We start from the raw sequence: 21,941 nt of genomic DNA, 5'->3' as shown, positions 1-21,941 counted from the left end.
TGAACTCGGGTCCTTGCGCTTGCACAGCAGGCGGCAAAACCACTGAGCTAAATCCCTGTCTCACCCTTTAAATGCAAGGCCCAGAGTGAAAATGACCTCAGCTTTTTTTTTTTTTCAAAGACAAGTATTTAAAGACACAAAATCTTAGCTGAAACATCATGGTATTAACAAGCCTCACACAGACAGGAAGTGTTCAAGAAGCTTCTGTACCAGTCTTTATCCTCACCTGCCTCTCTCTCCTGATGCTGAATGGAAGGCTGAGAATGTTCTAAGGGAAAGGCAGGACCTCCGGGCTCAGAGACAAAGCACTCAGCTAGGACGGCCAAGGCCCTGGGTTCCACCCCAGCACCAAAGCTGTAATCCAGGGCATATCCCAGGACTCCCCAGAGAACCATCAGAACAATGTTACTCTGAAATCCGAACTATAGAATGCACCCAACTGAGCCTGGCGTGGCGGCACACTGCCTGTGATCCCAGCACTCAGGAGGCTGAGGCAGGAGGATCACCTAAATTCAAGGCCACCCCAGGCAACATAGTGAGTTCAATGCCAGCCTGAACAACACAGCAAGACCGTCTGAAAAAAGCAAAACAAAAGAGCAGAAGATAAACAAGCAGTATGTCCTAAAGTCTCTTATCTCCTAAAGAATGGGAAGCTATTTTTATGTTCACACAGAAAGCATAGTTCAGGAAGTCTCTGTAGGCAGGATGACTTGGAATTCCATTGCCTAAAAAGAGGACAATTTGACCTGAAACCCAAGGCCAGGCCACCGTAGGAAAAGCATTGTTTTCCAAGGCAGTAGGGTGAATGGTTCTGAGAACCACCCGAGGGCCCAGGGTTGGGGATGGGGGTCCTAAGGACCACAGACTCAGAAGGGCCCAGAGGAGAGGCGTGGGCTCCAGACTTGTTTGGGGTTTTGCAGGAGCCTGAGACTGTACTTCTGGTTTACCTGAGCTGTCGCCTGTCATCTGCACACTGCCAGTAACTAAACAGGCGTTTGCACGTCAAAGAACCTAGATGGTGCACTTCTTAGACACTGATATTGAGTTGTCTTTTGGAGCGGGAGCATTAATGTTTTCGTTAAAGATGTAGGAATATAGACCTTCCAAGGTGAGAGGTTTGATGTGATTTTTTTTTTTTTTTTTTTTTGAGACAAGGTCTCACTGTATATTCTAGGCTAGACCGGAACTCACTGTGTAGCCCAGGCTGGCCTCAAACTTGCAGTGATCCTCCTGACTCACCCTCCTGAGTGCTTGATTAGAGGTATGCACCACCACACCCGGCTAAATTGGATGTAATTTTGTCTGTGAGGTGATGTTACTTTTTTGCAGGAAGGCTTCAGGATGGATTCTGTTGGAAGATTGCAGATTTTCTGCTGTATGTACTGTGTCTGGATTTAAAGACATGAAAACTGTTCCAAGACGCTGCTAGGGCCTTAATAGTAATTGCACTGCAAACAGAGGCAGCTGATGGCTAACAGTTTCCTTCTCGTTGTTGCAGTGCATGGGGCAGAGAACGTGCTGAACTTTGGAACTAGCGTGAGTTAACTCCATGCTACCCACTCTTCACAGATGTGTCCCAGGGAGTGGCTCCCTGATGCTCTGAGCCCTTGGCCACTGGCCCCCAAGAACCCAGTTTTTTTCTTTTTTGGTACCAGGGATCAAACTCTGGACCTTGTGCTTGTGAGGAAGGCACCTGAGCTAAATCCCTGGCCCAGCATTTTTTTCAAATGGCTTCCACGTCCATCTCACTGGTGACCCAGCTCTAGATCACTGGGGGAGCAGCCCACAGGGATGCCTGGCTCACCCCCCATTCTGAATGTGACCTGGAAGCACCAAGACATACACTCTAATGTATTAGGGAAATGGGGCAGCCTTAAAAATGATTTAGTTGCAGGGACAGGGATTTAGCTCAGTGGTTCCAGTGCCTGCCTTAGAAGCACAAGGTCCCAAGTTCAATCCCTAGTACCCCCCAAAAAAAAAAAAAGATTTAGTTGCATTCGATCCCTGGTACCAAAAAACAAAAAGATTTAGTTGCCCAGAGTGGTGGCACACACCTGTAATTGTAGCACTTGAGAGGCTGAGGCAGGAGGATCACTGCGAGTTTGAGACCAGGCTGGGCTACATAGTGAGTTCAAGGCCTGCAGGAACTGCATAGCAAGACCCTATCTCAAAAAGAAAAGAAAAGAAAAGAAAGGAAACAAAAAAAAAAGACTTAGTCATAGCAGGACTTTTCCAGGCTCACAGACAAGGCCCTTTGGGTGGGCCTGCTTCTGCGGGTTCACAGAAACCAAATTACTGTGGGTTGCAAAGCATTCGCAGGTCATTTAAAAAGCAGACGTGCCTTCACCCAGACTGTGGTTTTACGGGCTCAGGTTCTCCGTCTGCAAGCTCTGGGGAAGGATCATTCTGGCTACTGGAAAAACCAGAGCTTATTTTTAATTTCTGCTTGCCAAAGCCACACTCCTGTGGTGTGTGGATGACCCTCATCTGCAGAGGGACGAGGGAGGAACGGAAGGGGTTTGGGGTGACCTTGCCACCAGGAGTGCAGTAGGGAGCCTGACCTCGCGGTTCCCAGGGGCCTGTGCTCAGTCTCCTCCCATCTGCACTTCTCAGAAACACCCCTGCCCGAGTATCTTCCTTTCCTCCACTGCGGTCAGCCTGCCGTGCTGCATCTGGAGCCTCATGGAGTCCTCCATCTCTTAAAGATTCTCCAGGGCCAGAGATTTACCTCCGTGGTTCCAGCTCCTGCCTTTCAAGCGCAAGGTCCCGAGTTCGATCCCCGGTACCAAAAAAAAAAGATTCTCCAAAGCCTGCTCAGGCATGGTGGGTGCCTCCTCACCTCCCAAACCCCCTCCTAGCTCAGAGTGGGGGGTGCACACTGGCGACCCTATGGGCACGGGATCTGCCACTCTTCAGTCTCTCCCAAGGCTCCAAGAGTCTCAGAGCTGCAGGCCCTCTGCCCGCCTCAGCTGAAGTGGCACCTGCTCCCCATCTCAGTATTGCAGAACCCCAGCAGGGAGAGCAGGCTGGCAGCCGCCTTGGTATTTCCACCCGAAATAATCCCAAGTGCCTGCTCTCCCGGCTGGTGCCAACCTGGAGGGAATGATGTACGTCTCCCCTCTGTTACAGGGAGAGACTGGGAGCAGGGGAACGACCCTGTCTTTCACCCCTGGCACGAGGCTTCCTTTCTTACCTCTCCAAGGGAAGGGTGGTGGGCCTGGCAGGGGAGCTCACGCACACCTGCCACCCCCCCGCAGGCAGTGGGAGAGACGGAGCTCTCTTGTCCCCATCCCTTAGGGTCCAGGGTCTGGGGAAAGCGGAAGTGGGGGCTGGGAGGGCCAGGAACCAAAGGCCTGGGGACACAGCGAGCACTGGGCCTGGGACGGAAATCCTGGCTGTGGCATTCCTGGGTCAGACGAGGTCGTTTGCATAAAAGCCAGAAGTCCTGCACCTGGGGCGGGAGGTCTCAGGGGAGCCTCCCTGGCTGGGGGCGGGGAAGCAAGGTGTCATGGAAATCCCCGAAGGACACAGGACACGGTGTCGAGTTGGCTGCGGTTTTGTGTTTAACTCTGTCCTGCCCTGTGAGGGAGGCAGCTGCTTCCCTGCCCCCCAAATTACAGTTCTTCCTGTCCCCCAGAATAACTCGCACACACCCCGGGAGAGAGCATGGCAGTGGAAAGAGCGGAGGGCAGAGGGCTGTGGGCGATCTACGCACCTCCTCCTTTCCCAGCCCTGCGGCCTCCGCCGGGCCCTAATCGCCTAACCCACAGCGCTGGGGCTGGCCCTGGATGGGAACCAGGGGGGCAGGTGTCACCTCCTCCCCTGCCACAGGCTCGGTCCCCAAGCCACCCCCGCTGGGATGACATTCTCAGCATCTCCGCCTCTCCCCACTGTCCTGGGGACGTGCACGTGTGTCTGTGCGTGTGCGTGCGTGCGTGTGTGAAGCAGGCCGAAAGGGCCCCGCAGACTCGAGTGCAAGGCTCCAGTCCCGCCCAGCCGCCTCTGGGGTCCCCGAGCTCTCCGCTTTCCGCCCTGGGCCTGAGGGTCAAGGACGTCCTGGTGCTTCCAGCTGGGATCCTGGCGGCTCCAGACCCCCAACTCCAGAAACTCCTGCTTCCGCCGCCGACCTGGGCCCGTGTCCCAAGAGGTCGCCCGGAGTTGCAACTCGGCCACCAGAGCGGGGCGCGGACGTCGCAGGCTCGGGTCCCTCTCCCGGGACGCCGGGGCCCGTGACTGTGGGCGCTGAGGCTGAGCCCGCGAGCGCAGGGCTGGGCGGGGGTCCGGAGGGGGGCTGCAGCGGGAGGCCCGGGGTGCGAGGGCCCCGCTTCTGAGAAACGGCCGGGTGCCCGCGCCCGGCCTGCGGCTTCACACTCGCGCCGCCCACGCCGCCGTCGGGGCCTCTCGGGGTCTCAGCCCGCCGGGGGGCCGCGGGGGACCCGCGGGGGGCAGGGTGCGGAAAGGCGGGGTCGCGTGACACCCAGGGGTCCCCCCGCCGCCCCGCCCAGGTCCCCTCCGGCCCCCACGCGGCGGACCCAGAAGTGAAACTGCCCCGGGGTCACAGCGCAGCGCCCCGCTTCCGCGCACTGCACCGGGCAGCGCCTCCGGGCGCTCGGGCCTGCGGGGGGAGAGCGGAAGCGGGGCGGGCTCGGGGCCTGGATCCTGGGGCGCTCACGCCTCGCCACCCCTGGGACCCCGCGAGGCGCGGCCGGAGCTCGGGAGCAGAGCGGCCCCTGCACTTCCCGCGCCGGCCGCTGGGTGTCGCCGCGGGAGCGCGGCTCGGAGGCTCGGCGCCGTGGGAGGGCGCGGGGCGCGCACCAGGCTGCCGCGCTGCCGGCGGGGCTGGGGGCGCCCCGACGGCTCCTTCCCTGCGGGTCCCGGCCCACCGACTTAAAGAGCAAGGCGGACCCTCCGCGGGCCTGCATGGGACCTCGCTGTGCAGAGTTCAGAAGCGCGCGCCTGTAATCCCCGCGCTCGAAAGTTGAGGCAGGAAGATCTCAAGTTCGAGGCCAGCGAGTTCAGTCAGCTGGAAGTACAACGAAGCGCTAGGCTGTGAGGGCCAGCACTCGCGTGGTTGGGGCAGAAGGGCGGGCAGTGGGCATAGATCGCCTTGCACATTGGCCCAGGCGGCAGGACGGGCCTCTGGGCGCGCCTTCCTCCTGCTGCAGCCTCAGGGGTCCAAAGCCTCGCTCCCGGCCCCCACCGCACCCAGCTGGTGCCCAGCAGCGTGTCCGGGTGGCTCAGCCTGGAGGACTGTTAGGCGGGAACCCACACAGGGACTGGTGGACGTAAGGGGGCCGGGTGGGCCAGGACCGGAGAGGCAGGTCCCCCGCGGTCGGGTGGCCGTGGTAACGCCGGCTTCCACCTGCTGCAGGGACCCTGGGCTGCCCAGTCCCTCCTGGTGGGCAGAGAGCCGAGGGCAGGGCTAGGAGGGACACAGCCGGCCTCCCGCCACCTGAGCTCCTGTCCCTAGCTCTCCCGTGACCCTGGGCGGGGGGGGGGGTGTCTCTCAGTGCCTCAGTTTCCCACTTACGAAACGGAAGCCTACCAGTCCCCAGCACCCTCGCTTACTGACTGACCTACAAGGAATCTGTCCCCTGTCTGGCGCCTAAACCAGTAAGAGACTAGGGTCTCCGTACAGCCGAAACCCCTGGACACGCTTAAAAGGTGACCCATCTCCCTCTCACCCCTGCCTAGAACCCCACACTGTACCTCAGAAGTGGCCCAGCAGTGAGGATGGACCTGGAATGGTGACAGGTGGAGGTCGCCCGGCCTCTGCCTCAAGTCTGCTAAAAAGATAGGAAATTGGGCCCGGGATTTAGCTCAGTGGCACCACCGCCTGCCTCAAAAGTGCAAGGTCCTGAGTTCGATCCTCGGTACCAAAAAAAAAGATGTGAAATCCACCACGTGGCTACACCTGGGCTGCAGGAGCGCTTTCAGGTTGGCCCCAGCTGCTGGGCTGGAGCGTGGGGCCCTCTGACCACCTTGCCGGGCTCCAGACTCCCCAGCCCAGGACTCAGGATCAGGAGCCTTGGACACAGGCAGTTGCCAGGGCTACCAAGCCCAGCCCTGAGGCAACTGAAGTGTCTACAGCTGCAGGTAGTGGCTAGAGCTGTCCGGGTCACCCCAGGACGACCTGACCAATGAGGCCAGGTCTGCAGATAAGGGAGGGAGTGCAGGGAGGACCCCACTACTGTCCATTAGTGCTCCTGGTGTGGCCTGAGTCCTACCCGGAAGCCAACCAGATGGCAGTGTCCAGACTGCCACTCAGAGCCGGGCTGAAGTCGTTGCTGTCCCCTGGCCCCACCCTGACACATGGTGTCATTTCACCCAGTATACTTTAGAGTGAGTCGTTTTTGGTTTTTGCAGTACTGGGGATTGAACCCAGGGCCTTTGCACTGAGCTACGTCTCCAGACTCTTGCATTTCTTTTTTTTTTTTTTTTTGCATTTCTTTACTTTGAGACAGGTGCTAACTAAATCATCCAGGGGGGCTCAAACTTGCCACCCTCCTGCCTCAGCCTCTTAAGAGTGCTGGGATTGGAGGCATGTGCCACCATGCCCGACCACAATGAGTCTCTTACACATAAAAGCTTAAAGAAAAAAACCCATAACCACAATATCATTCTCACATCTCACAAAGCTAACCATATTCCTTAATATCATCAAACAGCTCATGAGTTTGAATTTTCCCCAGTTATGACTATTTTACAGTGAGTTTGGATTTGAATCAGTCAGGTCACACATCATACAGCTGACATCTGCCTAAATTTCTTGGAATCTAGACATTCCTGTTATGCTTTTCTTGTAATGTTGTTGAAGAGACTGGTTCATCTGCTGTGTAGTTTCCCGGTCCAGATTCTGGTCATTGTGTCCCCACGTGGCATTTCACATGTTCTGTTCCTTGTATGTCACATAACTAGTAGTTGGTTCTGAGGAACTGGATTCAGGCTGTTTATTTATTATCAGTACTGAGGATTGAACCCTGGAAGCTCTCAGCTACGTTGCCAACTCCTTTTTACCTTCTTGTTTGGAGACAGTATCTTTTTTTTGGTACAGGGGATCGAACTCAGGTCTTCACTTGAGCAGCAGGTGATGAAAACACTGAGCTAAATCCCCTGGAGACGGTATCTTGCTAAGTTGCCCAGGATGTCGGGGCCAGGGCTCCTTTGCTTTCTGGACAGCTGGGAGGGTGGACAGGGCCCGGTGCTGGGAGGTCTGGGAGGACAGAAAGGTTCTGGGGCTGCGGAGGAGAAGCCTTGGCCAAAGGACACAAGGGACTCATGGGACATCAGGGGCTGCTCTGTCGTGGCTGTGAAGATAGAACTGTCAGGACTCCATCCCACCACCCAGCACAGCTGGGGGCAAGGTGCAGTGAACGTCACTAGTTCCCAGGCCCCATCAGTCACCTCTGTGGGTCCCAGCTGTCTGAAATCTCACCGGGATGACAGTCCCTTGCCCATTTATTCACTTAATGAGCAATTTCTGGGCACCTGGCTTATGCCAGGCTCCACACTAGGCACCAGGGACTCGTTGGCCAAGAACCACTGCTCTGCAGAAGCATCCAGCCAGGGTAAGCACTTCCCTAGCACACAGGAGGTCCTAGGTTCCAACCCCAGCTCCACACACACAAAAATGAAACACCCAGGACAGTCAGGAAGTGGTCTTGACAGTCAGGACGTGGCCTTGACCCACCTGACACCTTTGCCACTTGGTTCCATTTTGAGACACGGTCTCGCTAGGTATTCCAGGCTGGTGTTCTTGTTTTTTACATCAGATGGGTAATGTGCTGACGTTGTAACAAGATTTGAGGGAGGCACATCTCCTGCATATGGCATGAACACCCAATCATCACGCTCATGAAGGATCTCCAGGCTGGCCTTGAACTCACAGCGATCCTCTTGCCTCAGCTTCCCGAGTGCTAGGATCACTGGGGTGAGCCACCATGCCTAGCCCTGGTCCTCTTCCTGTCACCAGCCAGATCTTGCCCCAGAACCCATGGGTATATCAAAAAATAATCTTTATTGTCACAAGTATAAAACAGCAGACCACTGGCCTCTCAGTCTGTACAGGGTAGGGGGCCTGGAACACCAGGCCTGCCCCAGCGCAAGCCACTGCCCTGGGATGCCTCAGAGGGGACAGGGATGCTCAGGCCTTCCTTGAAGGGGGTGCTTTCTGCAGGCAGGCAGGTGAAGTGGCACAGGAGGAAACTGGAGGGGGGCCCGCCGTCATTCCTCACCCACCCCGCCTTCTGCACCCCAGTCCATTCCGGGGCGGTGCTGGGGATCCTGGCACTGGCCAGGACGGCTCGTGTGGTCATCAGAGGGCCACTCGGGTGCAGCAGTGGCGCAGCAGGCAGGGCAGGATGCCGCGGTTCAGCTGGTGAAACTCCACGAGCTGCAGCAGGTCCGTGAAGCGCGTCTGGCCATCGTCCATGCTGAAGTACAGACAGCCCTCGGCCTCACTCTGCAGAGCGGCCCCAGGGGCAGAGGTCAGGGGACATGGAGGGGACACACAGGGAGCCGGGGGACTTCTTGTGGGGGCTGAGGAGGACAGGCTGCTAGGAACACTGCATCCCTGCTCCAAGAATCGGGGCCGCTTGAGAAGGGAGGTCACTCACCGGCAGGATGAGGTAGTGCTTGACCTTCTGCAGGTGGCACAAGGACAGGACAAAGCCTTGTGGGTTCCGCTGACTCTCCCGGACCAGGAACAGGCTGCCAGGAAAGGGAGGGTATTACAGAGGACTTGAGGCTGCTGCTGGAACAGGAGAGAGGAGCCTGTGCTCCCACAAGGTACTTCTTATTTATTTGGTGTTTTGAGACAGGGTCTCGCTATGTAGCCCAGGCTGGCCGAACTCGTGCTGATTCTCCTGCCTCAGCCTGGAGAGTGCACCACCACACCTGCCTCCAGAGGCACTTCTTTTTTTCCGCATCTGCCCCTAACATCTCACAGCCGGCCCGGTGACATCAGGTGCTCAGCCATATTTGCTTTGGCCGCAGAGAGCTCTGTTCACGGACCTGTCCTAGACGACCCTGGCCTGCAGCCTCTCTGGGTGACACCACCCTCTGCAGCCCTTCTTACTGGGGTCCTCGAGGGGCCGCAGCAGAGAGAGAGATGGAGGTGCAGGAGTCACCATGGCCGGAGGCCAGAGGCGGCTGACACACACAGCTGGGAGCTGTGGCATTCAAAGGCCAGAGCGCTGACAGCAGAAGGGCTACACATCGCCACCTCGTGACTCCTGCAGAAACTGGGCCAAAGCACCCACAGCCCACTGGTAACATCCGGTAGGGAATCCTGCCCTTTAGCTGGGCCCTGAAGAGGACAGCAGACCACGGTGACGTCGTCCTTGGGCTCAAGAACCAGCCCATGTCTGGCTTCCATCTAACGGAACCCACCCTAGCCAGGGCCGCTGCCTGGCCCCGGGCATCTCCATCGTGGCTCTGTGCCCGCGCAGCTGCCCCTTACCCGTCCACCAGGCCCTGCTGCCCGATGAGCCGCTGGCTCTCCTCTCTGGAAATGCGTCCGTGGAACCAGGGCTGGGTGCGGTGGATGGCTGGGGTGAGGAAGCAGACAGACTCACTCAGCGGAGGGGACCCCAAGCTCGTCAGGAATGCTCAGGGAAACCGAGGCAGCCGCACCCTGGGACCCGGGGTGCCACCCACCTACACTGAGGCTGGCACCCGAGCACAGGGTGGGCAGGCTGAGGCGATGGTTTGTCTTTCTCTGCAGAGCGGTGGGGAAATGGGGAGTCAGGGCGTGCGTGGGAGAGCTCCCCAGCACCCCCATTTCCCTCTCACCGAACAGAAACCCATTCGGGACACTGCACCCTCACCCTCCAGGCCTGGGCCTCCTCCAGGGCAGCACTCAGAGCCTCCCGGGGGTTCTCGATGACGCGGCCGGCTTGGCCTGAGAAGTCCATGGCCACCAGGGTGTTGTCAGAGACGCTCCTCTGGAGGGGGCGAGGCGGGAGAGGGGTGAGGACAGAGCTCCTGTGCCGGGCCCGGCTGCCACCCACCGTGTGCCCCTGGTACTCACCAAGGGCTGGGACCCCAAGTAGGATGGGCGTAGGTGGCGAGACTGGGCCTGCTGGTAATTCTTGTACAGCTGCACCCCGTACTAGGGGCAGGGGAAGAAAGGGGGCCTGAGAGCCAGGCTGCGACACCCCTGGAGCCAGGACGCCCCGGGAGCAAGGCCCCTCTGCCTGAGCTTCCTGAAGCCAGGGCCAGGGATTCTCAGGGCCTGGCTGTGATGCCCCCCCCATGCGGAGACAGCTGCTAGAGCCCCTGGGCGATGCCAGCCCCTGGGCCTCACCTTGAAGAGGCGGAAGGCGGCCAGCCAGCAGGTGCGGCTCTGCTCATCGTCGCTGCAGAAGATGCGGAGGCCCTTGTGGCCGCTCCGGAGCTTGTTGGGCTGGTGGGACAGGAAGTGGGCAAGTCCCATGTCTACCGTGAGGATAGACGTCTGTCCCAGTCCCCAACTCCATGGGGTGGAGCAAAACGGGATTCTCCAGCGGCACAGGGCACGGGACAAGTGCCTGGTCCCCGGGGCAGCCTGGCGTCCTGGTCGGCTCTCGCTCCCTGCTCCCCACAGGCGGGGTGGCCTCAGGCCCTCACCTTGACACAGAAGCCGAAGTCCGTGGGCAGCCCGTACAGCTTGCGGCCCCGCGTCACCATGTACACATTGGACTCGTTCACATCTGCCACGTACTGCAGGTGCCTCGGGTCCTGAGCGGCACAAGTGTGCAGGGCTTGGCATAGGGAGACTCTATCCTCCTCCCACTGCTCCCAAGCCAGGTGAGACCTCAGGACCACAGAGGGAAGGGAAGTGCACAAAGTCACACAGCAAACAAGGAACGGACTCAAACTGGACCAAGACCACCTCCCGGGGTTGTGGTTCAGAGTTCCAATGGGGACGGAGCAGGCCAGGGCCAGGTGGCACCTGGGGACCTCACCTTCGAGGTGCCCTTGGTGGAGAAGTAGAGGCCAGACCTTCGCAGGAAGCAGAAGCAGCGTTTCCAAAGCTTGCGGCCTGAGCCTCGCAGATGCAGGAAACCCTGGATCTCAGGGAAGCTGCCCGCGTTCAGGAAGTTCTGAGGCAGGCCAGAGCAGGAGGGTGAGGCCACCCCGCTCCATCCACAGGCCAGGCCATTGGCAGGAACTGCCCCACCAGCTCTGATGGTCCCCATGTTTTCCTCCATACTGGGGATTGAACCGACAGCCTTCACACTGAGCTACACTCCCCAACCCTTTGTTTTAATCTTCTATTTTGACACAGAGCCTGACTAAGTCACTAAGTTGCCCAGGCTGGGCTGGAACTTCCAATCCTCCTGCCTCAGCCTCCCACAGTGCTGGGACCACAGCCCCCTCCTTATCCCCATTTAACAGGCAAGAAACTGACGCTCTGGCCTGGACCTGACTTGTCCACAATCAGGGGGAGGCCCTGGCTTGGGGCAGTTGGCAACATTCGGGGGCTCCCTCACCTGTATGAGGTCTTCATGGGACACGCCGGCGTGCGCGTCGAGGCAGCTGGAGACCATCTTTTCTGGGAACAGGGTGTGCTGGGGAGACAGGGGCTGGGGTCAGGGCTCAAGGGGTCGGGAATCGGCCAGGCTGTCCCGGCCCGGCCCCGAACACTCACCGGGGAGCTCTTGAACAGCTCGTACTTGGCAAAGTTCTTCCGGAAGACGAAGCGGCTGTCCCCGCCCACTGGCCAGGTGGCCTGCACGTCCACCAGCAACTCATGGTCCTCCAGGCCGCGCTCTGGGTCAGGCACAGGGCTGGGGTGAGTGCTGACGAACTGGCCTCCACCTGGACCACCTCCCGAGGCCCCCGGGTTCCCCCTCACCCAGGGCCAGGAGGGGGTGGCACTCCACCAGCCCCCAGTTCTCATCACTCAGGGCCTGGGTGCGCTGGACCAGCATCTCGCACACATGGTGCGCTGTGGCACCAGCGGCCACCTCCACGGAGCGGCAGGTCCCGTCCTCGCTGTACACCTTCACCACCTGCACGGGGGAGGAGGACGGAGGGGAGGTCTCCCACCAACCCCCGCTTCACGCCGGGTCCGCCATGGACCCCACCCGGCTTCCCTCCCCTGGGGCAACTCACGTGGGGGCGGCTGGTGTCTCGGGGTAGCAGCCCCCTGGCAGTGGAGGGCCCCCCGATGGGGCTGTGCGAGGTGGGGCTGCAGAGCTCAGGGAAAGGGTTAGGGATGGAGGGCAGCGAGGTGGCCTGGCGCTCCTCCTCGGGAAGCTTCCTGGGCAAGAAGGAGGGGGCTCGTTGTTGGCAGGGCTCGGACCCTGGGCACTCCCGCCTCCTCACCCCGTCACCCCGCGGCACCTGCTGGCTGGGATGGGCACAGGCTGGGACCGCATCACCTCCCCGAGCACAGGGGCTTCAGGGGGCGGGGGGGTCCCAGGCAGGGTCCTGGGGGCTGGGCACAGGTCTTCTAGGGGGCTGCTGGGACTCGGGGGAGACAGGTCCGGCTCCATGATATCTGGGGAGGAAGAAGAGGCACCTTGTCCTGGGGCCCACAGGCCCACACAGCTGCCATGGTGTCCCCAGAGCTGTCCTGGGCCCCCCTTTTCTTCTTCATGATAATGGGGATTGAACCCAGGGCCTTTGCACTGGGCCACATCCTCAGTCCATTTTTTAAAATTTTTGAGACAGGGTCTCACTAAGTCGGTAAATTGCCAGGCTGGGCTAGAATTTGTAATCCTCCTGCCTCTGGCTCCCAGAGCGCTGGGCTTACAAGTATCTGCCACATCATGACAAGCTCTGGCTCCCCCTCTCCCTGGAGGACAGAATGAGGCCCTTCTTACAAAAGGGGGCTCTGAGGCCCTGGGGAGCCCTCCTGCCACGGTGACAGGTGAGTCTGGAGTTTGGACTCCGAATGCAGTGCTCATCCTGAGCCAGGGCTGCTCGGGAGAAGCAGGGACAGGCCCGGCACACCCTGGGCTTGGCTCTCGGGTCAGGCCAAGGCCTCCCTTGCCTCCAAGTGTGGGGCATGCACTGCACCGGCCGCTGGCCCGGGATTTCCCAGCACTCTGCTGCCAGGCCCAGCTGCCAAGCCTGTTGTGGTACCATCCACGCACAAGTGGTGCCCAGAGTGCAGAGGGGAGAGGACAGTAAGCAGGAGGGCAGGAGGTGAAGGCCTATCCTCGGGTGCCCTCCTTGGTCCCATTGTCCTGCGGCAATCCTTTCCTGAAGGACTGGACCAGAGCCAGCCACCTCCCCCGAGAAGCCTTCCCGGATTCAAACCATTCAAACCGACAGCTCCGTCTGCAGCCACTACCACAGGCCCCGTCTCACCCAACCACTGCCTCAGGGCCGGAGTCTTACCCGTGTCTTAGCACCCAGACACCCGGGACCAGTACGGACCAGGATGCTCGGGGCTGGGGGCACCAGGGGCTCCTCCCCACCAGGGACCAAGCAGCTCGGGCTTAGTGGATCCTGGGAGGATCCCGAGGTGGTGCCCACCCCAGCACCCGCTTGCTCTCACACGAGCAGGACCTCCAGGCCAGGGGGGCATCTGGGATCCCGCGGGGACGGGCCAGGCCTCGCCCCTGACCCTGCACAGGGGGTGAAGGGGACAGGTGAGTCAGGGCAGGGCGGGAAGCACTGCCCCTGGCTCTCCATTCAACCTTGACTCATCCGGGCTTCCTGGTTAGCAGAAACACAAACAGCCTCTCGCCCCCACCCGACCCACTGCAGCCTGGGGGATGGGGGGCCCAGGCGTCTCTGACGTCACCTCCCCCTCCCCACCCCTGGCCCAGCTCCAGTCCAGGTGGGACCTGCCACCCGCAGCCCCTCCACCCCACGCTACCACCACCGGCCTGGCCCGGGTCGGGTCGAAGCCCTCCAGAGCGGAGCCAACCACCCTGTCCGCCCCCTACCCCGGGTCAGGGCCCCAGCGGGCTGTTTCTGCTGCTGCCAGTGCTGGCTGCCCAGGACTTGTTCAGGTCTGTCTCCCCAGGGATGAAGTTCCTCTCCGGGTGTTCTGGCCAGAGGGACCAGCAGAGCAGGACTGGAAAGTCAAACACCCAAAGAAGCAGACAGACAGACAGACAAAGGGGCAAAAGGGCCCCACCCACAGCTGGGACTGGTGGGGGCTCAGGTCCTTACGGAAAGGGGGGACACACCCACATTGATCTCCCGCTCCTCTCCTTTCAGGGAGGGATGGGGGCAGGGCCGGCCAGAGACCACCAGTGGGGAGCCCGGGAAGAGGGAAGGAAGTGGCTGCAGGCTGAAGTCAGCGGCCACCCAGCAACCTGCCCCCCAGCAGCGCCACTCCAACCTGGATTCGCGGGCTCTGCCTCTCCGGCCCTAGCCACCCAGCCCCACCCTCCTTCCTACCCTCCCAGCCTTGTTTACTTCCTGAATCTCGCCCCACCTGGCTGGCCCCGAGGGCGGGTGGCAGGCCCTGTGTTTGGGGCCAACAGAAAACAAGGCCCTCTTCCCAGCTTCCAGGGTGGGGGCCTGGACTCCGGGACTCGGATTTGTCCTAAGCGGGATTTAGGGTGGGGGAGGGGCTTGACCTTTGGGGTGCGGGGCCCAGGTGAGGAGGTGTGGAGCTCCAAGGTGACCCAGAGTAGGGGAAGGGCCCAGGCCACTGAGGTCCCGCCCACTCCCTCCGACTGGAAAAGACACCCAATGGGAGGAGGGGGGCAGCTCTTTTAAAGTTTAATGTGGGAAGAATGCTACAGTCTCCCCGTGGGGTTAATCATTATTTTGCGTCGGGGAGGGTGCCCCCCACTTAGCAGGGCGTCAGGGGGAGACGGAAGAGCAGAGTCCAGCCCAGGCACCCCCAAGGGAGCTCCTGGGGGGGCAGAGGGTGAGGCACTCCGCCAAGCCCAACAGGTGCATTCTCCACCCTGGGGACCCAGGTGCAGCCTGCAGCCCCTCCCCCGCCGCAGCAAGACGAGCCCCCTGCACCGAAGGTCCCCGCAGCACCCACCCTCCCACCTCCCTGGGCAGGGTTACCAGGGGCACCCGTCCCAGCTTCCCATCCAGTAGGGGATCTGGGCCTCAGCAACGTGGGATCCTCCACTGGGACGCCGAAGTTGGGGTGAGCTAGGCTGAGCAGCTCTTCCCAGCTCGGAGGAGCCCTCGCCTTTCCCCACCGGTTAACCCCGTAGAGTTGCGGATGGGGGGAAGCGGACAGAGAGGCAGGAAACCACACTGGGGACCCTGGGGCTGAGGGATGGGATGAAGGGGGGAGATAGAGGCCGTCGGGGACACACGGGAGTCCGAGTTCTTCCACAGCGACCCCCACCTGTCCCGCACCCCCAGGGTGGAGCGCGAGCCCTGGACCTCATCTGCACCTGGCGGCCGCACACCTGGCTGGAGGAAGAGGCAGGGCCTCTGCTCCCTCCCGCCCCCCGCATCACCGAGCGGGAAGGGGGGACCTGACGATCACTTGTCGTCGACCCCCCCAGCCTGGCCTGCGACGGCTCGGCGGGCGGTGGCGTGGGGACAGCGGCGGTGGAGAAGATCTCCATCCTTACCTGGAGGAGCCCACAGGAGCAGCAGGACCACGTCTGGTTCTGACCGGGACCGCAGGGACCTGGCTTGGATTCCTGATCCCTCTTCTCTACAGGTGGAGGAGGGCGTCCCCACTCAGGACCCGCAGGCCGGGAGGAGGCGGGCGCCCTGCGAGACCAGATTCCAGGCCCAGGGAAACTAAAATTATCCTGGGCAGGTGGGGGCCGGGCCCGGCAGCGCGGGGGAGGAGCTCGTGGATGGGCGGGGTGGCTGCGGCCACGCCCACCAGTCTCCCCGCCCGGCTGCAGGTGCCTGGGGAAGGGCGGGGCTAAAACTGGAAGACCAGGGTGCGGCCACGCCCACTACCCCTAGCCCCGCCCAGCACTGCCAAGTTCATTGGCCCAGCTAGGGGGCCCGTCTGCAGCTCCGAGTGCCACCTCCAGGGCAAAGGGCCCTCTGCAAAACCAGACAAATGTCCAGCCAGAAAGTGTCCAGCCACCTGTTCTGCCCCTTCACCTCCCGCCACAGTCTGGCCAGCCAGGCCGTCCCGCGGGTCCCCAGAGACAGCTAGGGATGCCCTCCTGAGCAGAGTCCTGAGCAGGTCGCACCTGTCCCTCTCAAATCGAGGGGCTGGGCAGGGGTGGACAAGGCTCGGGGCACAGAACTGTAGGGGACCCAGAGAGCAGGGCTCTGGCTTTGTCCTTCCGCCCTCGGCAAACACGGGGGCAAGGAGGGGGACCGAGGCTGAGATCAAAGACAGCAGCCACCTCCCCGCCTGAGGTGCACACAGTCGAGAAAACAAACGGCACAGGGCCGACGAGGTGGGGGAGGGCGAGGGGGCGGCCCCTGGGGAAACTTTCTCCGAGCTGAGATCTCCCTGGAAACCCAGGACGAGAGGGCAGGGGGCGTCGCCTGGGCCACGCCAGCTTGGGCAGGGACAGACGGACAATGCCCGCATTCACGGAAGCACCTGTTGGTTCCGCTCCTGCCGGGGGGCGGGCAGCCCTGTGCTCCGCGCCAGCCACACAGAGATCAGCGACTGCATCCGCCTCACCCTTAGCCTCCTGTGCCAACCAGTCACACGAGCAAGGAGGGGCGGCGGCAGCCCTGCCAGGAGAGTGACTCCGCAGGGACTGGGGAGGAGCTCTCCGTGGAAATGACAATGGCGCGTGGGAGGCGCTGGCCGCCCGGGGAGGGGCTGGGCTTGCAGATGGGGAGCTAAGGAGCTCAGCTTCCCTGCCGGGGACAAGTGCCCAGGCGCGGCAGGCGGGGACGGAGGGACTGAGGCCGAAAAGGTGACCTGGGCAGGTGTGGCAGGCCTGCAGAAAGCAGCTGCGCTTCTGAAAAGGTGGCCCGGGCCTCGAGCCCCCAAGTCCCCAGGGCTTGTGTGAAAAACAGTTCCCTGGGCTCTTCCTGGCCGCTGAATCCCGGCCTCGGGCCAGAGCCCCAGGAATTGGAGCTGTTGACAAGCCCTCGGGGGGCTGCTCTGCAAGCTGGGCTGGAGAGCCACCGGTCCTGTTCATCCAGAACGGCAGGAGTGGGGGGCAGAGGCTGGACGCTGGGGGGCGTCCTCTGTACTTTGGAAAGATTGGGTGGCTGCTGGAGGGTGGGGTGCAGAGGGAAGCCCACCCAGAGCGCTGGAGGTTCCCGTTTCTGTAGCTTTCTGGAGGGGAGGGTCTGGAAGGACAGGAAGCAGGTCTAGATGCCAGTGTGGGCCCATACACCTGTGATCCCAGCACTGGGGAGGCTGAGGCAGGAGAATCACTTGGAGTTCAAGGCCAGCCTGGGCTACATAGGGAGACCCTGTCTCAAAAAAACAAAGGAAAAGAAAAATAAAAGCAGATATGAGGCTGGCAGGAGAGATGGGCTGGCAGGAGGGCCACAAGGACTTGTGGGAGGTCCCAGGGCTGCTCTGTCTTCTCTGAGGTTGTGGCTGCACAGCGACTGGGTGTGGTGTTAGGACTCAAAAAAAGGTCGACTCAAAGAACGCTTTTGTTTTGAGATAGGGCCGCGTTATGAACTCCAGGCCAGCCTTCCACTCAGTATGTAGCCCAGGCTGGCCTTGAACTCACAATCCACCTGCTTCAGCCTCCAGAGTGCTGGGGGTTACAGCCATGCACCATGAACTTTAACTATACAAACTGTATCTGAATTTTTTAATTAAACTAAAAAGAATAGATTTACAAGGGCTGGGGATTTAGCTCAGTGCTGCTGCTGCCTGCCTTGCAAGCACAAGGTCCTGAGTTCCATCCCCTGTACCAAAAAAAAAAAAAAAGATTCACAGATGCTTCTTGGCTCATCATGAGGTTAGGTCTCAATAATCCATTGTCAGTTGAAACTGCATTGAATACACCTAACTTGGCCAGGTATAGTGCACACACCTGTGTTCTCAGCTGCTCGGGAGGCTGAGGGTCCAAAGTTCGAGGCCAGTCTGGGCAACGTAACAAGACCTGGTCTCAAGATTTAAAAAAAAAAAAAAAAAAAAAGAAAAAGGCTGGGGATGTAGCTCAGTGGTAGACTTCAAAGTTGAAAACTCATACATTGAACCATTATAAGTCAGGAACCATCTATGTAGATGAATGAAACAGAATTGAGAGTTCAAATATAAACCCTTACGTTTCTGGTCAATACATTTTTGACAAAGGTTCCAAGACAATTTGATGGGGAAGCAATAGATTGTCCTATTTGTTGTTGTTCTGTTTGTTTTGTAGTACTAGGGATGGAATTTATACATTCTAGGCAAATACTGTACCCCTGAGCTACATCCCCAGCCCTGTCTTAGATCATTTTTGAGATGGAGTCTTTCTAAATTCCTGGGCAATCTCTAACCTGGGTGACTCTTGACATCCAGCTGGGATATCGCTGGATGCCACCATATCTATCAGAGTCTTTTCAATGAATGAAGGGGCTAGGGATTTAGCTCAGTGGTTCCGGTGCCTGCCTTGAAAGTGCAAGGTCCCGAGTGAGTTTGATCCCCGGTACCAAAAATAAATAAATAAATACATAAATAGATAAATGATGCTGTGAGCCAAGCCTAGAGGCACACACCTATGATCCCAGCACTCGGAGGCAGAGGCAGCAAGATCCCAAACTCAAGCCCAGCCTGGCCAATTTAGCAAGACCTTGTATCAAAAATGAAAAAGAGGGCTGGAGATTTAGCTCAGTGGTTCCGCCACCTGCCTCGCAAGCGCAAGGACCCGAGTTTGATCCCCGGTACCAAAAACAAAACAAAACAAAACAGGGCTAAGGATCTAACCCCACTATGAAGACCCTGAGTTTGATCTCTCCAGAGAGAGAGACAGGCAAATATTGGTGAGGATATGGAGAAACAAAATGCTGATATACTGTGTTCCTGCTGGGAGTGTAAAATGGTACAGCCACTTTGCAAAACAGTCTGTTAATTTCTTTAAAAGTTCAGCATAGGCCGGGGATTTAGCTCAGTGGTTCTGCCACCTGCCTTGCAAGCAAAAGGTCCCAAATTTGATCCCCCAGTACCAAAAAAGAAAAAGAAAAAAAGTTCAGCATAAACTTCCCATAGACAGAGCTACTGCTGGGAGTCTGTCCTGGAGGAAGGACCCCCTCATCCACACCCAACACCCACACAACAGGCACCGAGCAGTATTCAAACTCCAGCCTCCACCACCCAGTAAACAGATAAACAAAGCATGCTAATTCCTGCGATGGAATACTACTCAGCAATAAAAAGGAAGTACTGCCTGTAGGATGAGGCTCCTTAGAAAATCATTACACTGAGGGAGGGAAGCAGGAAGCAGAAGGCCTCGTGTCGCAGGATTCCACTCAACGGACCTGTCTGGAAGAGGCGGTTTGTGGGGTCGGGAAGCACCCCAGGGCTGGAACTGGGGTCAGACCAGCTGCAACCAGGCCAGAGGGGCCTTATTAGGTGGTAGGAATGTTTCCTAACTGGATTGTGCTGCTGATTGCACAACGACAAGTCCCTGGATTGTTTAAAAGGAAAGACAGTTTAAAGAGACACAGCAGTGGGCTGTCGGGATAGTATAGTGGCACCTGACGGGGACAGGCAGCCAGGACTTTCACAGTATCCTCTCCAGAGTTGCAAAATGAGGCTCGCGATGCCGCCCTCCAGTGAGTGGCTGGGAGAAAGCCGGGTGTGCAGGGAGTCGGTGCAAGAGGTGGCGCTGGAAGCCCAGGAAGCTGCCCCCCACCTTGCGCTCCAAAGTCTGAAGTTCCCCAGTTCGGGGAAGAAGCAGTCGAAAAAGATTGGGAAAGGCACACTTTAGCACTTGGGAGTTAGAAGAATTTGAGTGCGTAACTATGGAGTAGTTTAAACTGCGGTGCACACCTGTGATTCCAACCATTCTGGGAGGCTGAGGCAGGAAGGTCGCAAGTTCCAGGCCCACCCAGGCAGGTTAGCAAAAATTTGTCTCTAAATTAAAAAATAAGTACGACTAGAGACTTAGATCGGTGATAGAGCGCCCCTGGATTTAATCTCCAGCACCAAAATAAATAAATTGTAAAGTAAATTTTAAATAAAGTTTCATCCATATGTTAGATGGCAGCTGGCCCATCCCCAGGCTGCTCGCCCCATCATTTTTTCTTCCCCTCATAGACTGGAAGGCGCTTTGCAGTCGGAGAGAGGCTCGAGAGCTCAGTCCAGGTCCTGAGGCCCTGCGGACTGGGAACCCGGGCCGGAACGCGGGCGCGGACTCGAGCTCCCTGCTGAGGACAGCGCCCGAGCGCAGCTCTAGCTGCGGCCTGCAGGGGGCGCGCGGGCACAAGGCTTGGCCGCCCCCCCCCGTCACGTGCCCGCGCCGTGGCGTCACACCCGGAAGTGGCGACCGAGCGCAGCCGGAGCCATGAGCGGGGAGCCGGGGGAGCCCGGGAAGCTGTCCGTGGCGCCCCCTCCCGGGGAGGTGGAACCGGGCAGTGGGGTCCGCATCGTGGTGGAGTACTGGTGAGCGGCTGCGGCGGGCGGATGCCCGTGGGTCCAGGGAGGGACGGACACGGTACGGGACCCCTTCCCGAGACCCCAGCCCACCCGCTTCTCTTCCCTAGCGAGCCCTGCGGCTTCGAGGCCACCTACCTGGAGCTGGCAAGCGCCGTGAAGGAGCAGTACCCAGGCATCGAGATCGAGTCGCGCCTCGGGGGCACAGGTGAGGCCCACGGTCGCCGGCGGAGTCGGTCTGTGTTCAAAACCCCGGCGCTGCCGCTCTGGCTCGGACGCTGGCTGCTTCAGTCAAGTGCCCAGCAGCGTTTGGCACATAGTAAAAATGTACCACGAGTCCCCTTCCCTGGGTGAGGGGGCCACAGACCAGACCCAGGGGGAGAAAGCTGTTGGCAGTAGCGGGATTGGATCCCAGCACTTGGGAGGCTGAGGCGGGAGGATCGCCGAGTCAGAGGCCAGCCTGGACTACATAGCCAGGCTGTCTGCAAAAATAAAAAAAGCTGTTGGCCCTAGTGCAGGTTTGGAGGGGAGGGAGCCCTTCATTGAGAGGGAAAACTGGTCTGCATGTACTTTGGAGTTGTCCTGCGTCGGTGACCTCTGACTTCTGGAGTCTCTGTTGGGACTCATGGGGGTCCCCTTTGGAGGGCCTCCCTGACTTGTGCCTGGTCTCTGCAGTGCCATCCACTCACACGTTTAAAATTTCCTACCAGGGGCCTTTGAGATTGAGATCAATGGACAGCTGGTGTTCTCCAAGCTGGAGAACGGGGGCTTCCCTTATGAGAAAGATGTGAGTGTTTGCAGCTCGGGGTGGGTGGGGGGACCCCGACCCCGACCCCGACCCCAGCAGTGTGTCATTCTGTTCTGCATCTCTGCCTTCCGTCTAGCTCATCGAGGCCATCCGCAGAGCCAGTAACGGAGAACCCCTAGAAAAGATCACCAACAGCCGCCCTCCCTGCATCATCCTGTGACTGCTCCAAGTTCCAGGGTCCACGCCTTGGTTTCCCCTGGTCCTGCTAGGAGCTCCCCACCTCTCCCTTCACTTAGCTCCAGGCAGCTAAGGGACCCTGGCCTCCACTTTGCCCTGTGGGCACAAGAGGGAAGAGGAGCTTTGGTGATCGTAGGGGTAGGAACAGCGCTCTTCTGTGGACTTTCCACAACCACCTCGTACCCGCTTCCTGGGCACGGCGTCCATGGAAGTCCAAGCCCTGTCAGAGGCCACAGTGGATCTAATTCACTTCCCCTGAGCCTTGGGCCATGTCAGCTGTTGGCAATAAAGAGGCACCCAGACACTCGGCAGAGGGGTGTGTGTTTCTGCAGCTTGGGGAGGCTCCAAGGTCAGCCTGGTCTGCACACTGCCTGGCGGGTAGGCAGCTCCTCTTAGCAAGGCCAGGACAGTGAGTCGCATACAGCTGCCTCCCCACTTCCCCCCTGGCCCCTGCGTGAGGAAGTGACCCCATTGGGGGGGGGGGCTTCGGAGTGAGTCTGACCAAGCAGGAGTGATGAGCAGGCTGTGGCTCTGGGATCAGAGTCCTAAATCCCGGTC

The 21,941-nt window shown here is 59.5% G+C and overlaps 2 protein-coding genes and 1 non-coding gene across 4 annotated transcripts; 1 reads left to right on the top strand and 2 right to left on the bottom strand.

Moving 5' to 3' along the window:
- Positions 1–7,766: 7,766 nt before the first annotated feature.
- Positions 7,767–7,863, bottom strand: LOC147821046 (small nucleolar RNA U13). The gene has a single exon (XR_015447843.1). It is a non-coding gene; the product is annotated as a small nucleolar RNA U13 (small nucleolar RNA).
- Positions 7,864–7,998: 135 nt separating this feature from the next.
- On the bottom strand, positions 7,999–15,678 carry Grb7 (growth factor receptor bound protein 7). Of its 2 annotated transcripts, XM_087202577.1 has the most exons (16): positions 15,498–15,636; positions 13,887–14,017; positions 12,331–12,487; positions 12,100–12,247; positions 11,840–11,996; positions 11,633–11,754; positions 11,475–11,552; positions 10,947–11,084; positions 10,609–10,719; positions 10,307–10,405; positions 10,031–10,111; positions 9,828–9,944; positions 9,658–9,718; positions 9,461–9,548; positions 8,616–8,709; positions 7,999–8,461 (listed from the first exon to the last, which is right to left on the bottom strand). In XM_087202577.1, exons 3-16 carry the CDS (start codon positions 12,480–12,482, stop codon positions 8,315–8,317), a joined length of 1,593 nt encoding a protein of 530 aa, XP_087058703.1. In that variant the 5' UTR covers positions 12,483–12,487; positions 13,887–14,017; positions 15,498–15,636; the 3' UTR covers positions 7,999–8,314. The 2 variants fall into 2 exon arrangements, with proteins under 2 accessions (XP_087058703.1, XP_004859540.2); XM_004859483.3 differs by lacking the exon at positions 13,887–14,017 and having other exon boundaries at positions 15,498–15,678.
- Positions 15,679–20,249: 4,571 nt separating this feature from the next.
- Positions 20,250–21,694, top strand: Mien1 (migration and invasion enhancer 1). The gene is made up of 4 exons (XM_004859485.3): positions 20,250–20,407; positions 20,509–20,606; positions 21,109–21,185; positions 21,283–21,694. Exons 1-4 carry the CDS (start codon positions 20,310–20,312, stop codon positions 21,364–21,366), a joined length of 357 nt encoding a protein of 118 aa, XP_004859542.1. The 5' UTR covers positions 20,250–20,309; the 3' UTR covers positions 21,367–21,694.
- Positions 21,695–21,941: the final 247 nt, after the last annotated feature.

Source organism: Heterocephalus glaber, unplaced genomic scaffold (genome assembly GCF_053883595.1).
Source record: "Heterocephalus glaber isolate CG9 unplaced genomic scaffold, H.glaber_assembly_v1.0 deba00001773, whole genome shotgun sequence".
Taxonomy (NCBI): domain Eukaryota; kingdom Metazoa; phylum Chordata; class Mammalia; order Rodentia; family Bathyergidae; genus Heterocephalus; species Heterocephalus glaber.
Note: the sequence above shows the minus strand (reverse complement) of the source record. Positions and strands in the feature narration are given on the sequence as shown.